Below are 17422 nucleotides of genomic sequence, written 5' to 3' on the forward strand. Positions count from 1 at the left end.
CGACCCCGGGAATGTACGTAACGTTATATTGTTATATCTTTGTATGATTATTGTTGTTACCGATATTGTATTACATGAAGCGAGGGGGGGAGTGGGAAGGTGGCTCACCCTTATGTTGCGATGGAAAATTTGAATGGGACCGTGAGGTAACGGTCCTCATTGATGGTCCGACAATGGACGGAACACTGTCACCTAGTCTGTTTCGTACACCGCCAAAAGCTGCTGATGCAGCACCCTCAGTTCTTGGGCTTCCTTGAGCCTCAACAACCTATGAGGGAAAGGGATTTGGGAATAATGAAAGCACCATTTGGATTTGTTTGCAACACCAACGTTGATATGGGCTTTGAGAAGCGAGCAATTGTCTGGCCAACAGTCTTCAGAGACACCTCAGAGAAAGATGGCGTCTTTTGATAACCCAAAAAAGAAAGACTCACTCAGAGTGGCGTCCATTAATGTAAAAGGGCTGAACTCCCCAACTAAGAGGTCATTAGTAGCAAGGGAATTCCGCAGATCCAACATTGACATAATGCTCGTGCAAGAGACCAAGTTTGCCAATGGGCAGGAGAGAAGCATCATTGGGAAGCGGGGGGGGTCTGGAATTCTGGGGCTCAGGCCTGCTGAGAAAAGGTGGGGTTGGCATCCTGCTCAAGAGGGGCATCCAATTTGAGGTAGAAAAAACATGGTTGGATGTGGCAGGTCGAGCCCTCCTGATCACGGGGAAAATAGCCAGAGTAAAACTGACTATTGCCACTGTATATTCCCCAAACATTGGTCAGACTGCATTCCTACAGAGAGTAATCCCAAAAATAATGATGGAGGCAACGGGGCACGTAATTCTGGGGGGTGACTTCAACCAATGGGCAGACCCAGGTATTGATTGGAAACCGAGGAATCCAGACACAAGGAGTCAGATTAAAGAGGGACGTACCGACCTCGTCGAGATAATGGACCTGTACAACATGGGGAACATATGGAGAATAATGCATCCCGGTGTAGCTGGATACACCTTCTATTCAAATCCCCACCACACTTTTACGCGCATTGACTATATATACATATCGAACGACCTCATACCAAACACACAGCACTCAGATATTATTCCAATAACCTGGTCGGACCACGACATGGTGCAAGCTGACATTTCTTGGGCAGACCTACCCACCATGGGAGGGAAATGGCGGTGCAATGAAACCCTCTGGAATGACCCGGTTTTCAAAGCGACGATGGAGACCGAAATCGAAGAGTACTTCAAAATGAATGACGATGGGGAGGTTTACAAACAAGTGATCTGGGAGGCAGGGAAGGCCACATGGTGAGGGACTCTAATACGGGAGGGGGCCGCAAAGAAAAGGGAACGGAAAATTATAGAGCTAAAGTTCAGGGCCGATATAGGTCTATTAGAAGCGGAGATGAAAAAAGAACATAGAGTTGACCCTGACAAATTGAAAACTGCGCAGTTGAAAAGGGAAGAATTGAGGCTCTTGGAGCACAATCAAGTGGTGCGTAAATTGCAATTTTTAAAACAGAAATGTTATGAGAAAGGCGATAAGGCCGACGCCTTATTGGCTGCCAGACTTAGGGAACAGAGAGCTGATCGTAGAGTGAACAAAATCATCGAGGACCCTGTCCCCCCTCCCCATACCTCACCCAATATCCCAGAATCCTTTGCCAAATATTATGAGAAACTCTACACCTCCTGAGATTATTCCCAGCCAACCTGACCCATCAGCCTACCTATCTTCGATCACTATGCCCACGATAACGAACGCAGAAACTGAGTTTCTGGATTCCCCGATTAATGAACAGGAAGTGCACGAAGCGATCAAAAGGCTAACACTAGGTAAATCCCCGGGTGAAGATGGCTATACCGCCGGTTTCTATAAGACCTTTGCCAAACAACTAGCCCCCTTCCTCTCGGTTCTATTTAATGTAATATTAGAGACAGGGCAGGTCCCAGACTCCTTTAAAAAAGCCTTGATAACAGTGATTCCCAAAGAGGGTAGGGACCCCAAAAGCTGCGGATCTTATCGCCCTGTTTCCCTTCTCAACCCGGATGCCAAAATTTACTCCAGGGTATTGGCGGCCAGATTAGAAACGCTAGTGCCCAGCCTGGTCCATTCAGATCAAGTTGGGTTCATACTCGGGAGACAGGGAGCCGACTCCATGCGCAAAACATTGCACCTCATTCATGTGGCCCGCGACCTCCCTTGGGACCCCGTCCTGCTATCAATTGATGCCGAAAAGGCCTTTGACGGAGTCGAGTGGGATTTCCTGGGAGCCGTTCTGCAGAAGGTTGGAATAGGCCCCAAAACTAGGAGGGGCATACAGGCGATATATACATCTCCTACAGCATCGATAGCCGTAAATGGGGAATACTCCCGTTGGTTTGAATTACGAGGGACTAGACAGGGATGTCCCCTCTCCGCGATCCTCTTCGCCCTTTCCTTAGAACCCCTAGCACAAAGGATAAGATCCGACCCTGCGATAGAAGGGATCCGACTAAGCCCTGTGGAATATAAAATAGCGCTATATGCAGACGACATTCTATTACACATGACCAATCCCACAGAATCAATTCCCCAAGTCCTTAGACTAATGGACGAGTATGGCCAATTTTCCGGCTTTAGAGTGAACAAGGCAAAATCCATTCTATTCCCCCTGCAGGGAACTAGGACAGAAAATGACCCTAAGTTTCGCCCGCTAGGTCTTAAGCTAGAACACCTCACTCTACAATACTTGGGTATACAGATCACTAGGAACCTGAATGACTTATTTGAAGCTAACTTCCCTCCACTCCTCCAGCGGTTCACTGCGGACCTTATGAAATGGGGAAAACTTACAATCTCTTGGCTTGGCCACATCAACGTGATTAAGATGACATGCCTCCCATGCTTCCTGTACCCATTCCAAATGCTACCAATCGAAATACCCAAATCGTTTTTCAGGGAAGCTAAGAAGATATCGATGAGATTTATATGGCAGGGTAAAAAACCTAGAATTGCATACACCACATTGATACTCCCCAAGGACAGAGGAGGGGCTGGGCTCCTAGACTTGAGATCATACTACATCGCCTCCCAATTACGAGTCATGATTCCCCACCTCAGAGAACACAATGACCTCCAATGGGTCCAAACGGACAATCATTACTTTGCACCGGCCACAGTACCAGGATGGCTATGGACCCCGCACAAAAGGATACTACGGAAAATCAAGGGCCATCCTATACTGAGCATGATCTGGAGTGTATGCCGTGCGAATCGGGAGATGCGCGGGATCACCATCTGGCTATCCCCTCTCAGCCATCTATGGTCTCCTGGCATGAATGATCGCATACCAGAGGTTGGCAGATACCAATCCTGGTACGAGGCTGGCTTAGAGAGAGTGGGCCAGCTCCAGAGGAAGGACTCCTATATCTCCCTCCCGAAACTGACGGAAGTATTGGGCATAGGTACACTATCCACATTCCAATACATCCAACTGAAAGGGGTCCTGACGAAGGCTGAATGGAAGGATAAACTGAACAGAGAATTGACCCCATTCGAGAAAATATTGGACTCTAGAGTGGAGAGGAAAGGTCTCATATCAATAATGTACCAGGAACTAATAGCATCGAGAGACGGCTCCACGGATGCTCTGAAGGCTAGGTGGGAAAAGGACTTTGGGGAAGAAATAGACCTCGAGCAATGGAACCTAATGTGCAGGGCTGCCTCTAGAACATCGCTATCGTGTCAGTACAAATCGCATGCCATCAAATTTCTGCATAGGTGGCAATACGACCCCCTCAGACTATCCAAAATGTCTCAGTCAATGAGTCCGACATGCTGGAGGAAATGTGGGCAAACGGCTAATTACTGGCATATGTGGTGGGGTTGCCCGCACATCAAAGTTTTCTGGAACGAAGTACTGGGGTGGATCAAGGAAATTGATGGTATTCAGAGAGATCCTGACCCCTACCTGGTGCTTTTTGCCTTGGAACGAGATGCGGACGAGTGGAACAGAGTGACAGGCCTGACCCCCTACCTACTCCATGGAAATCCGGTACAGTCTCCAGGAAGAGTGAATGGATTGCCCTAGCCACCAACATCTACCTGATGGAAACCATAACGGCCGCTCTGCATGGAAGGGCAGCCCAATGTGAAACCCTATGGATGGACTTTAAAAGTCGACACCTAACGCCAGATAATGAATCCCTATCAGATGAACCTGAGGAGACCCAATGGAAATCCAATGCCCAGGTAGCAGTGACTGGAAAAAAAGAACAAAAAAAGGGGAAAATCTCTTGATACAAGCGAAGACTGTGTGGTCAGACGCTGGAGTCGGAAACATTGCCCTATCAACGTCTCGAGCTCTAATTGCGAAAAACGAACTGGTGCCAAGTTAAGTGAGGGGGGAAAGGGGAGTTGTTTTTTCTTTTTTTCTTTTTGAGTATTAGGAAATGCACCTTCATTGAGAACTAAGATAACTGTATGACACTGTGAGCGGACATTAAGGTTTTTTTTTTCTTTTACCTAATTGCGTCAACCGGTGCATTATTTCGTATGTATCTTGATGTTTCTTCATTGTTCCTTTTTGTTTATTTTCTTTGTTGTATATGATAAAAACCAATAAAAGCAAATTTAAAAAAAAAAAAAGCAGGGCTTTGGGGACTGGGACTTCAGACGTCGCCACAGGACCAAAGAATCCCAAGAGGGAGAAGCTGAGCCGACCTGCAACGACGACACCACCGGTGGAGCCCTGCTGAACCGACTCACCACTTCTTCCAACGACAGAGGAGATCTTCATCCCGAAGAGTCTTCTTCCTTTGACTGGTGGGGATAACCAGTTTGCCCGCCTTTTCGCCTTCCCGGATCATCTCGTGGCCGCCTTGCCTGTGCCAAGCACCCCGGCAACCGGGATACCACGTTTTACCACTACCGCGAATAAAAGGGTAGTACCTTTTTTTACCGGAGAACTCTGCGGCTGGTTTCTACCCTGGCAGTGCAACGACCTTCAACTTTCCTCCACGTCGAGATATTCTCTTCCTCTGGACGACGCCCTGACTTGCATCCACCGCCAGGAACAACTGCCCCCGCTGGAGGATTCTCTCCACTTTCAAGGTACTGTGTCCGCCTGGCCTCCCTCACAACGGTCTGTGTGGGGTGTCTCGTAAATCCTCAACTTACCACTTGGGTTGGCCCTGGGCTGGCTAACTGAACTTTTCTGAGCTGACCTGATTCCTTTTTAAACTCTCTGCAAAACTCTCCAAGCCTTTTAAACTGTGCGATCTTGGGCGTATTGGTGTCCTACTCTCTCCAAGAGGGAGCCGGGCCTCTGAACTTTTTGCTCACCAGTAGACTTTGATTTTCCTGCCTTGCTGAGTGCTTCTAAAGTATTGTGTTGTGTGATGTTCCTGATTTTGCCTTTTCCCTCCCTTTTTCTTAACTTATTGGAGTGCCATCTTTAGTTAAGCGCTCACCTCTGTCTGGAAATAAGTGGTGTTAACTAAGACTTGTCTAATAAGGAATAAGGAATAAGGGATGTATATATATTAATATATTAATAGTGACTGTGTTTTTGAACTTGCTTACAAATAATAGTGCTAGAGTGTTTCTAAGTGTGTCTTTAAATAAATAATTATATACTTGATACCAAAGCTCTGGTCAGTGTTTGCTTGTGCTACTGTATTTTGGTACCTATCTTGTATACTCTACATACTGTCTAACTCTTCTTGATAGAAGTTTGGCTGCTCAGCCACAGCTCCCAGGTAAATCTGGGTGGTACAGACTGCTACCAATTGGGTTTACTGCCAACACCTGTAGTCTTAAGCCTTTTGCAGTGGTCCCTAAGGGAACTGCACAGGTTTCTGCCTAACAAAGGGTAGTACCTTTTAGCCGGGAAACTCTGCGGCTGGTTTCTTCCCTGACAGTGCAACGATCTCCAGCTTTCCTCCACGTCGAGATCTTCTTTTCCCCTGGACGAAGCACCAACTTGCACCCGCTGCCAGGAACAACTGCCCCCGCTGGAGCTTTCTCACCATTTCAGGTACTGTGTCCCGCCTGGTTTCCCTTGCAACAGACTGTCCAAGGTGTCCCGTAAATCCTTGACTCTCTATCCTGGGGTGACCTCGGACCTGTTAACATTACCTTCCTAACTTGATCCAACCTCTTTTTGACTTTCCTGCAAAGACTTTTAGTGCATTTCCACTGTGTGATCTTGGGCGCATTCCGCCTTGCTCTCTCCAAGAGTGGGCCTGGCCTATGAACTTTTTGCTCTACAGTAGACCCTGCCTTTCTTGACTTGCTCTGGTTCTTTAAAAGTGTTGGTATTGTGTGTTTTTTCCTTTTTCTGCCTTTTCTCTCCCTTTTTAAATAATTATTGGAGTGCCATCTATGGTTACGCGCTCACCACTGTTTTGCTAAATAAGTGGTGTATTAATCTAGACTTGTCAAATAATTAATTAGGGAGGTGTATATATTTCTAGTGACTGTTTTTGAACTTGCTTGACATATTAGTGCCAGTGTATTTTTACAAGTGTGTTTTTAAATAAATAATTATATACTTTTATACCAAAGCTCTGGTCAGTGTTTGCTTGTCTTCTTGAGAGAAGTCTGACTGCTCAGCCACAGCTACCAGGTAAATCGGGGTGGTGCAGACTGCTACCAATTGGTTTTACTGCTAACACCTGTAGTCTTAAACTTTTTGCAGTGGTCCCTAAGGGAACTGCACAGGTTTCTGCCTAACAGTGAAGTTTGGTCCATAGTGCGCCGAGGGTTGGTAAGTACTTGTATCCCTTACCGGTGGACCCTGGTGCATCCATTGACTTTTATACACGAGTGTCCCCTGAGGGCCACTCTTCTTCATCAATGTAGCCTGTGCTACTGAGCTATTCCCAATTCTTGGAACCTTTTCTGCCCTCTTGGGGAGCCCCTCCTTGAATAGTGGGAAGTTATTCTTCATCATCTCATCCACCTTCCTGAGTCGCTACAGCCCCTTGAAGAGACCCCTTTTTCAACTTAACCGAGCAATCGCGTGCTGCGGCATTGAATGTACTTTTGAGCTTAATGCTCTACTTATTGCAGGGACTGGACTGCCTTTTAGTTAGGGTTGGAATTGTTGAAGGACTGCCTAAGATATATCTGCACTGTGTGACCCCTTTCTTTACAGGTTGTGGATCTCTACTGGTGTAATTTCCTTTTAGGCCACTGTTACTGTATACATGATTCATAAGTTAGTGTTGTGTTAGTTTAGTTAATACTGCAGAATTATACTTTATGTTTGAGTTAAAAGGCCTTTAATAAATGTATATGTATTTTTGATATATACACTTGACTGAGAGTATTTTGTGGTGTTGTTTACTGTGTGTGCTCATTGTGGACTTTCGATCACCCTCACCCCCTCTGCCCCCTCCTGAGACCTAGTCCTGACCGCCGCCAGTGCTACCTTGATTGGTCTGGCTTGTCTAGAAGGTTGCCCTGTTCCAAGAAACTAGGCTGGCCTTCTGAACCTCTGCCCACGAAGTCAGAGTTCAGAAATCCATCTTAAAAATAACAAGCACGTTCTTTAAGGAGAGAAGATCGAAGCTCACCCTAGGTCACTTGGTTTCCAAGTCTCCATCTTCCTTACCTTCGAAGAGAAAATCTTCTGAAGGTAGGAGCTCCCCTGGAGACCAATCTCCAGAAAGACCCAAGAAACGATCTTGGCATTCTGAACGGTTACGATCCTGGAGCGATTCCCGTCATTCTTCCTTTTCATTGTCACAGAAGAAGTCCAAGAAACGATGCCATCGTTCCACATCCTCTGTCTTCACCCGACAAACGACAGGTACATTTTCCCAATAAAACCTCTTCTGCAGCTGAGTGGGAAAAGTTCAGAGAAAAGATGATGGAGGACTTTTCCGTGGTCCCTCGAAAGAGTTGCTAAAGGCTGTTGAACCGGCAGAGAATCCAGCAAAGTATAGATTTGCGTGCCCAAAAGCCTGAGTCTGAAGACCTCAGCAATGTCGTCTCGCATAGCGTCGATCATGGAGACTTCATAGAACCAAAAAGCTTCTGTGACTTCCTCCTCATAGGAGTTAAAGTCGACCCTGGAGATGTGTTTTAAACCCATATCTAAGACGGATTTCTTCAGATCCTTTGGGTACATCTTCGAGGAAGATGAGGTCGTACCCTTCGGGTATGAACATATTGGAACTAACAATGTTCCAGAAGAGTTGGTCTCGGACCAATCCCGTCTTGAAGACCTAGCCAATGAAAGAAGCCAGTGGTCTGGATACCTCTCATGAGGTGGAATCTGACACTTCAGACATATACTCTCATCTTAATGTGACCTATAGAATGGTCATGAATAGGGTGATTGAGTATTTGAGTTGGGAGGTGTCCTGCTAAGGACATTAACCAGGATGACCTTACTGACATTCTGAACAGAAGCCCTCCCAAGGAGCCTGTGCTGCCCTTCCATGTGCCACTAAAAAAAAAAATCTAGAAAACTACCACAAACCATACACCACCTATGCTGTAAACAAGGCGTTGGTGAAGAAATACAGGCCTTTTTTCTGTTGTCCCCGACTTCCTCTCCAGCCCCCCTTCAGTAGAAAGTTTGGAGGTGCAGGCGGATACATCCGCCTCAAAGGCCACAGTTTATCTGACCATCCTCCGGATAGGGACGATAAGAAATACAACGCACTGGCTGAAAGGGTATTGCCTGCGTGAAACATGACACTGATAGCCATCAATGCGTCTTGTGTTCTGGTGAAATATACTTCTACATTATGGAATGTCATTTCCCAGGCGGCAGAAAACATTCCTGAAGGGGAGATGAGAGATGGCTTCAACAACCTCATCAATGATGGTAAGAAAGCTTCTTGCCAGTCTCTTCAGTCAGGCCTTGATGCGTCAGACTCTGTTGGCCATTGTTTTGTTTCAGGTGTGGTGATCAGGAGATTTGCGTGGTTATGCAAGTCTGGCTTTGCCCCCGACGTCCAATCAATGCTTCTGGACATGCCCTTCGATGGGTCCAACCTTTTTGAAGCAAAGGCTGACGACAGCCTAGAAAAGCTAGCAGCTTCTAAGGCTGCTGCGATATCTTTAGGGCCATTTCATTTGTCAGCCGTAACAACACCAACACCCTCCTGCGCAGGCTTTGAGAGGGCGTTCTCTTCACTACTATTCCTCTTTTCGCCAAAGGGGAAGAGGTCAGGCTACCTTGAGAGGACAAAGGAGGTTCTCAGATGCCCCAGAGGCTGTGGAGGAAAACCTACTCAGACAGCCATTTCCTCACTGCCCTATTCCACAGCCAGAGCACCAAAACTTCTCTGTGAACTTTGCTTACAGGTCCCCGTTGGGAGACAGGTGACCCAGCATTTGTAAGAATGACATCTCATTACTTCAGATGCATGGGCATTACAGACAGTGGAGAAACATGACACTGAAAGCTATCAATGCGTCTTGTGCTCTGGTGAAATACACGTATACATTATGGAATGTCATTTCCCAGGCGGCAGAAAACATTCCTGAATGGGAGATGAGAAATGGCTTCAACAACCTCATCAATGATGGTAAGGAAGCTTCTTGCCAGTCCCTTCAGTCAGGCCTTGATGCATCAGACTGCGTTGGCCAGTTTTTGGGTTCAAGTGTGGTGATCAGGAGATTTGTATGGTTACGCAAGTCTGGCTTTGCTCCCGATGTCCAATCAATGCTCCTGGACATGCCCTTCGATGGGTCCAACCTTTTTGAAGCAAAGACTGATGACACCTTAGAAAAGCAGGCAGCTTCTAAGGCTGCTGTAAAATCTTTAGGGCCATTTCATTCGTCGGCCGTAACAACACCAACACCCTGCTGTGCAGGCTTGGAGAGGGCGTTCTTTTCACTACTGCTCCTTTTTTAGCCAAAGGGGAAGAGGTCAGGCTACCTTGAGAGGGCAAAGGAGATTCTCAAATGCCCCAGAAGCCGAGGAGGAAAACCTACACAGGCAGCCAATTCCTCTGTGCCCTATTCCACAGCCCCAAAACCTCTCTGTGAACTTTGCTTACAGGACCGCGGTGGGAGACAGGTGATGCAGCATCTGTAAGAATGGCAACTCACCGCTTCAGATGCATGGGCATTACAGACAGTGGATGAACATCCAGTAGAAAGAATATTACCAGGGGTAAGTAATTTGTTTTTATCCTCAAAAATGTACAAACCCACTCAGACCCTCATAAAATCAGTTGTTAAAATACATAGTAATTAGTGTCTCATAAATTATATAATTTGATGTAGTATGATGTTTGAATTTGTATTGATTTTATGACTCATTACTCTGCTTGAGCTATAAATATTTCTATTTTACAGAGCCAAATACTGGCCAGATTCAAGAAGCAATTGGCGAGGCAGTCAATGGCATAGTCAAGCATTTTCATAAACCAGAGAAGGAGGTGGGTACTGTTTGCTCATAAATATGTTTACTGGATGTTGCTGTTAATTGCACTTTTTCACAGTCGACTCTTCATCTTTATTCATGCAGTAACAAATGTAGTCACCCATTGTTGTGCCAGTCCTAGAACAAACCACGCTGTCTATTCTACAAGAAGTGGGTGGTTTCTGATAAAGAAATATACATTGGCAGAGTGATGTTCTCAACTGTGAATGTGTCATTTCACTAATCCCAACATTTTAATATCCTTAAAAATCAGAACTTTAACTAGAACTTTATTTGTACGCAGTGTGAACTTTTGGGAAATGTGTAGAACAAAGTTTTGTTCTATTTCTTTTATTCTGGTACCATTGATTGGTTACTCGGCAGCAATTGACAGTATTTGCGCAGTGCAGAATGTGATGGGTCCGAAATGTGAGATAGGCACAAAGGTAAGGTTTTCTCGAGGTTTGCCATTCAGTCAAGTAAAACAGGGTTTGATGAACACCTAACATTCCCCAACCTAATATAGAGCTCCCTACCTATCAAAGTAAATCTAAAGAAAATGTTCCTAATGTCCAAAAATATCTAAATCACACAAGGCAAATACGGCTAGTTTAGTTCAACAAAACAGTATTGTGGTACAAACGCAAATGTTCATGGAAGCACTCCTTGCAACCAGGATTATATTCCCTTCCCCTTAATCAATTCAGGAATACTCAGATTATATTTCTGTTTCAACAAAGTTCTGTTCAAAGAAATAGAAAAGTCTTTTTTTTAACCAGAGAGTCTTTCTTGGAGAAACAACAAATGTCCTTTTCACCAGAGCTGGTTGACAATTCAAAAAGTCACTGTCTTCAACAATATCCCTCTTGCAAGGATGATTGACTTTCTCCTCAAAACGCAGGTTCCAAAACCAAAATGTAATTTTTCTGTTAAAATAGCATGTCACTCTTTCTCAATACCTTTTGTTGAAAGTAAAACTCTTTCATCAGAATAACAAACAGCAACTTGGCTCAGTGATGCTACTGCTTGTCAACAAATGATAAAGTACATCAATTCTTTCGTTCAACAAAAGTTATTTCCACAAACTTTCTGCAACAAAGATATCAAAGCACCATCTCTGTTTCCTGGTCCACTCGCCTGCCAGGACTAACCACTATATGCCCCCTCCTGGTATACTCGCCTGCCAGGAAGAAAACTCCTGCAACTAACTTCAAACTTTCTTTTGTATGCGTCTCTTTATTAGCATTTTTGAATAAAAACACCACCAAAGCTTGAACATCTGCACAATAAGGACACCCTCCCCCAGCCAACCCCATTTCACCAACCCCACTCGTGTCCCATATCCCGGTCCCATTCCAAAGATTGCCTACCCCTCCTCTGTCCCTGCACCCCGCCCCTCTTCCTACAGTGAATGTTCTTCCCATTTTCCCCATATTTTAACATATTTCTCCTGCATTCCCTTTGTCCGGTATGCTATCTTTTCCATACTTCGGCAGCCGTCCATACTTGCCTCCCAGTTTGCAACTGTCTGTATGTCACTGGATCCCCATGTGACTGCCAAGTCTCTTGTAACCACCATGGCAGCGTTTGCAAGCCATTTACTGTCCCATCTGGACCCCTCATAGTCTCCACATGCATGTAACAGTAACAGTTTAGGGTCTTTGGGGACTATGCTTCCTAGGGTTCTGGCCATAATGTTAGTAACTCCGTCCCATAGGGCCGAAATCAACCTACATTCCCACAACAGGTGATAAAATGTGCCCTTCGTTTATCTTCGTTTAAGAAACACATCCGATTCCGCCCTGCCCATTTTGTAAACAAACTTCAAACTTTGATGGTAATATTTATTCCAAGATTCTCCACACCAATCTCTCTTGGAAGGATGTTTAACCAACAACCAGCAGTTTAACCAACAACTGCCTCTTCTGCTTATAATCTCTTGACTCTTGACCTCTTGTGTTCCAGTGTTTCCTAAAATGTCCATGCATTATTCTCAAAGGGTCTCTTAATAAACCTGGACAGCCTTTTGCCCAACAGCAGTTTGGGTTACAAGATGCCTCCAATTGAAATTCCAAAAAGGAAGAGTTGCGCCCTTGTCGCCTCAGTCTGATTTCAGTCACTTGGCTGTTGGCAAACTGAAATAAATCTCACAAAAGGGGATTTTCGCTTTAATTTCTTTTAGGTTTCTCACCACTTGGTAATGCTGGTTACGAGCTTTTCCCAGTGATTGTCTTGATCTGGTCTATCTGTAGCCTCTTGACTGTAGGTAGTGTTGGCTAGAGGCTTCCCCACTGGTAGTTTGCCCAAAGTATTTTGACAGTCTCTTGGGTGTGGGTAGCAGTGGTTATAATCTTTCCCCTCTTGTAGTCCCTTACGAGGGAACTTTCTTCTTTGTCACTTAGCCACTTACCTTCGTTTTCTTTAATTACTTGGTATTCATTCTGCTTGGATTAGTTAATTGTTCGGTATTCTTTCGTGCACAAAGTTCCCGGGGGTCAGCATTCACTCTGCCAACTCACCGGTTCTTCGCACCTCCGTTGATCTTCTGTGGTTTCCCCGGTCTGCCCCACGCTGCTTCGGGAGCGCGTCTCCTTCACAGCTTGGCTTCTTCTTAGTACGCTGTCTTTGGCTGCGCATACTCTGCGATTCTTATGGTTTTCTTCCATCGGAGTGACTTCTTTTGGTGGCCTTCTCTCTGTGGCTGCTCCTGCACCACAGATTGCTTGAGCCTCCTCAGCTATTCCTCCCGCACGGCCATGATCTGCGTATTCCTCTGCTTCATCCTCACAGCACAGTTGGGTCTCAACCTGGGTTTTAAATATCCCACTCAGGTGCTCTAATTGGCAATGACTATACCGCACCTTTGGATATTCAGTATTCTGAGTCCCCATTTCCTCTTAGTTCCTCTTCTTCGTCCCAGTACTTTTAGCATTGTGGAAACTGAAGTCCATAGAAAAATGGGTAACATTAAGTTGTTTCATATTTCTTTCACTTACCTAAATTCTATGAACTTAGAGATATTAGAGGAAGGGGAGGTTGTGGAAGGAGTCTGCAATTCCTCATTAGAGTGAGGTTTTCTTAATAAGGCAGAATTATGACAATTTAAGGTTTTCTTCTTTAATTCCCGAGTCTTTGAGGCACCAACTTGGTTCTGAACTGGCTTTTTATAATAGGTTCTTTGAAAATTGACATTAGAGGGATTGGTACATTGATAGAATGCCATTAAAGATCTGGGAATGGCTTCATCCTCAGTAGAAGATGTAGTAGAGGTTGTGTAATTCAACCTCTTTCCGGTGAGTGAAGCCTGGTGCTTACTGGGTCCAGCTGTCGAAAATGCTTCAGCCTTTGCATTTTGTGGCGTGGTAGTCTTTGTTTTTTTTAGGTATCCTTGATATTCCGTTCACTACCCTACACTTGGGAGTAATAAGATTGGTGATGCTGATTGAAGATGGTATGGCCTACTGCTTTTTTTTTCCAGATGACGATCTTTCTGTGTCACCCCGAAAGGGCCAATAAGCCTGTAGGGATGCCATGGACCTTGCTGTGTCAGTGTCCGTTTTAATTGATTTTAGTGCATCATCGATATTCTTGTTAAAGAACTCCTCGCCCTCGAATGGGATATCCAAGACTGACGGTACATTTGGTCTGAATCTGTACAACTATGCGGTCCCTGCCTCCAGTGTTGCTCCACTGGATTTGTTTAAAGCCTGTTTCGGCGACTTCCACTGCAATGCTGATTTTGTGATTGGAGGATTCCTCGCCTTCCTTCAGGATTTCAAATTCCTTCTTTCTTTTTTCCTCAGGCAGGTGCTCTAGTATTGATGTTATGCGGTTCTGCATTTCTATGTCATACTGCGCCATAATTGCAATAGCATTAGCCACTTATGGTAGTGGCTTTTGTTGTCAATATCTTTTTCCCAAGGGCTTCTGCCCTTTGTTGCTCATTTCTAGGAGGCATTAAGCATTTCACAGACTGGGCATTTGCCTTTCTCCTGGCTGCTGCCGACACCAAAGACTCTGGTGTAGCTTGGCTAATGAGACATTTAGGAGCCAGGTCTGGAGCCCGGTACTGCTTTCTAGGCACCCTTTCAACACTAATGTCAAGAAGGGACGCTTTATCAACAGGAGACCTTCCTCCTATACATGGTGCAATATCGTTATATATATATGACAGATTTCATGTGCCTATTCCTATAATCGCACTTACTCTCAGCTGTTTGCAATCCAAAAGTATCACATGCTTTTGTGATCACGGTAAGGACTGCTCTCACCTCTTCTGGAGGTGTTTGCTTTCGGGGGTATTTCAGGAAGTCCTCTTTTGGATCGGAATCCTCCCCCCAGTAATCATTTTGAATGGACACCAATGAAGAATCAGTATCTTTTGGTCCATTGTCCGATTCAATGTGAGTTAGTTCCCCATCTTCCTGATCTGTCAGGACTGGTGCACGGTCCCGTGGAATTTGCAGAGGTGTGTTCTTTTTGTTGAATGCATACCATGGCAACATGGTTCTCACCTTTAGAAGTGGAGGGTCACATAGACCCTGTAATAGGGGTGCTGGAGCAACAGTAGGTTCCAGCACCTATGAAGTGGTTGGTTGGTATAGTGTCTGTTGAGACCAAAACTTTTAACGATGTAAGAACCTGCATGGACAGGAACATCTCAAGTGAATGACTGGTTCCGGTCAAACCATTGGTATATTAGGTAGAGATTAATGCGGTGGCTGTGGAAAATGAGGCCTTTCTTCCTCCTGTGGTGTAAGACTTGTGGTGAATAAAGTTGTATATCCATAAGGGAATCTTCTGAGTCTGACAATCTGGGAAAGAGATTGTGTGCTGCCCCAAAGTCAGAGTCCATGTGATGGTTCAGAATCTGGTCCTGCTTAGTGTCTGGAATAATAATTGGAGACACTGATCTTTGGTAATGCCCTTCTTTTCTTTTCTTATCCCCTTCCTGTCTCCCATACTGTGTGTGAACTGGAGAGCTCCTACACTTTTCAGTCCCAGCTATGTTTTTAGGTAAAATTGCTACTGCTGCTGACAGATTTTACGCAAAACAAAAGAGGTGATGGCTGGAAGGTTTGGAATTAATCCTAACCTCTGGCATTGCTCTGGGAAACCCTCCAGAGCACTGTTCTTCAACTGCCAAGCCATTACAAAAGGAGAAAGAACATATGCAAGCCTGACAGCAAGGTCATCAAAGAGGTTACTTTTGCGTTTGCCGGATCTTGTGATGAATCCTGTGTGGAGTCATCACCAAACCCCAGCCTAAAGTCGCCTCCCATGTGGCCAGGGGCAGGCAGCCGCTTCCTTATCCTAACCCTGGGGGTGGTGTCAGGGGGAAGAATCACATGGGTCGAGACGGCTATCAAGGGGAAAGGGTGACTCCGCTAGGAGAAACACCCACAATTACACCAACAAAACAGAGGATAAAACAGCAATAGTTGCTCTAACAAGAAGTGTACACCATGCTGCACATAAAAGCCATACAAAAAGAACTAAGAAACATCAGGATCTTAACCAAATGACTACTGCCCATGCAACTCTGATCTAGGGGCCAACACATGCAATAACTGGCTGCCAATGGCAATGGCGCACATGGTGGCAGTTCAGTCCATCCAAAACACAATTGTGATATTAACCTCACTAGCTTTTGTCATCAACTACAAAAAATCTTCCATGTGGCCCACCAAGGAATTGAGTTTCCTGGTAGCATGGTATTCGACAACGCTCTTTCGTCAAACCATCTCAAGACAGAATTCAGTTAATCCTGTCCATGATCCACTGATTCAAGAAAACCCTGGCTCTTTCAGCAAGGACGTTCAGGGAAAAATGTCGTCCTGGATTCACCTCATCCCACATTGCAGGCTCCGAATGACACCCATTCAACAGTTTCTGGCCGCCAGATGGTCGCAAACTCTGGGCCACTGGGAGGAAAAGATACCGATCACACCGGCTCTCCTAAGGCACCTATAGTGATAGAACCATATCGAAAACCCATGTGCAAGGGGAACATCTGCGTCAATCCACCCAAAGAAACTCATTGTGGATGCATCCTTAACAAGATGGGGAGGCCATCTGACAGAACTCGCCACAAAGGGGCATTGGCCAGAGGAGTAAACGCAGTTGCATATCAATGGCCTTGAGAGACTAAGGGCAGTGATATGGGAGCTTCAATCCCTCCTCTCTCCACTCAAAGGAAAGTCTATAAGAATTGTTACAGACAATACAACAGCATTGTATTACATAAGAAAACAGGGTGGAATTCACACCAGACAGCTGTTGCAGGAAGCACAACAGCCACAGCACTAGGCCATTTGGCACACCATGTCCCTGCAAGCTCATTACCTGGCATGAGCACAGAAAAGGATAGCGGACAAGCGCAGCAGAACAGTACAGCAATGCCACAAATGGGAGCTGCATAATGGACAGTTAGCAAGGGCGTTCAAACCTTTGGGGACACCTCAGATAGACATATTTGCCACCCAACAGAACTAGAAATGCAATACCTTTACCTACAGGTTTCCCCAGAAGGGTTTGGTATGGGATATGTTCTCCTTCCTGTGGACAGGAATGTTTTCATACGTACTCGCACTGATATCACTAATAAGGAATGCTAAAAAATGTCAGAAGATACCCCTGTGAATATATAATCATAGCCCTGGCTTGGCATAGGCAATATTGATACTTTGGCCTTCTGCACATTTCACTAGACCAACTGCTATGCTTCACACTAACGAAGGACCTGTTATCCAGGAGCAAGTACCAGATCTACCACCACAATGACAGGCCACTCCAGCTTACGGCATAGCTCCTGATTTCACAGAATTCGTCCAATTAGTCATTCCAGATGGATGCAAGAAAGTGATGCAGGCAGCAAGGGCCTCTTAGACGACCAGATCTTAAAAGTGTAAATGGATGAGTCTCTGTGCGTGATGTGCGCAACAGGGGTTACAACCATTCCACGTACAACCCCATCAGGTTCTCCCATGCTTTCTATCCTTGGAAGAGAATGGATTAACATATTCTTCAGTAAGATTGCATTTAA

At 45.4% G+C, this 17422-nt stretch overlaps 1 protein-coding gene across 5 annotated transcripts in view; it reads left to right on the forward strand.

Moving 5' to 3' along the window:
- DENND5A (DENN domain containing 5A) overlaps positions 1-17422 on the forward strand; it is a 2487481-nt gene that overhangs the window by 2107343 nt on the left and 362716 nt on the right. For all 5 annotated transcript variants that reach the window (XM_069623676.1, XM_069623672.1, XM_069623674.1 and 2 more), the window contains one exon: positions 10311-10393. In XM_069623676.1, the coding sequence (XP_069479777.1) occupies positions 10311-10393 (83 nt within the window). The remainder of the gene's footprint in view (positions 1-10310; positions 10394-17422) is intronic.

The sequence above is a fragment of the Ambystoma mexicanum genome, chromosome 11, assembly GCF_040938575.1.
Source record: "Ambystoma mexicanum isolate Mex_15411 chromosome 11, UKY_AmexF1_1, whole genome shotgun sequence".
NCBI classification, from domain to species: Eukaryota; Metazoa; Chordata; class Amphibia; order Caudata; family Ambystomatidae; genus Ambystoma; species Ambystoma mexicanum.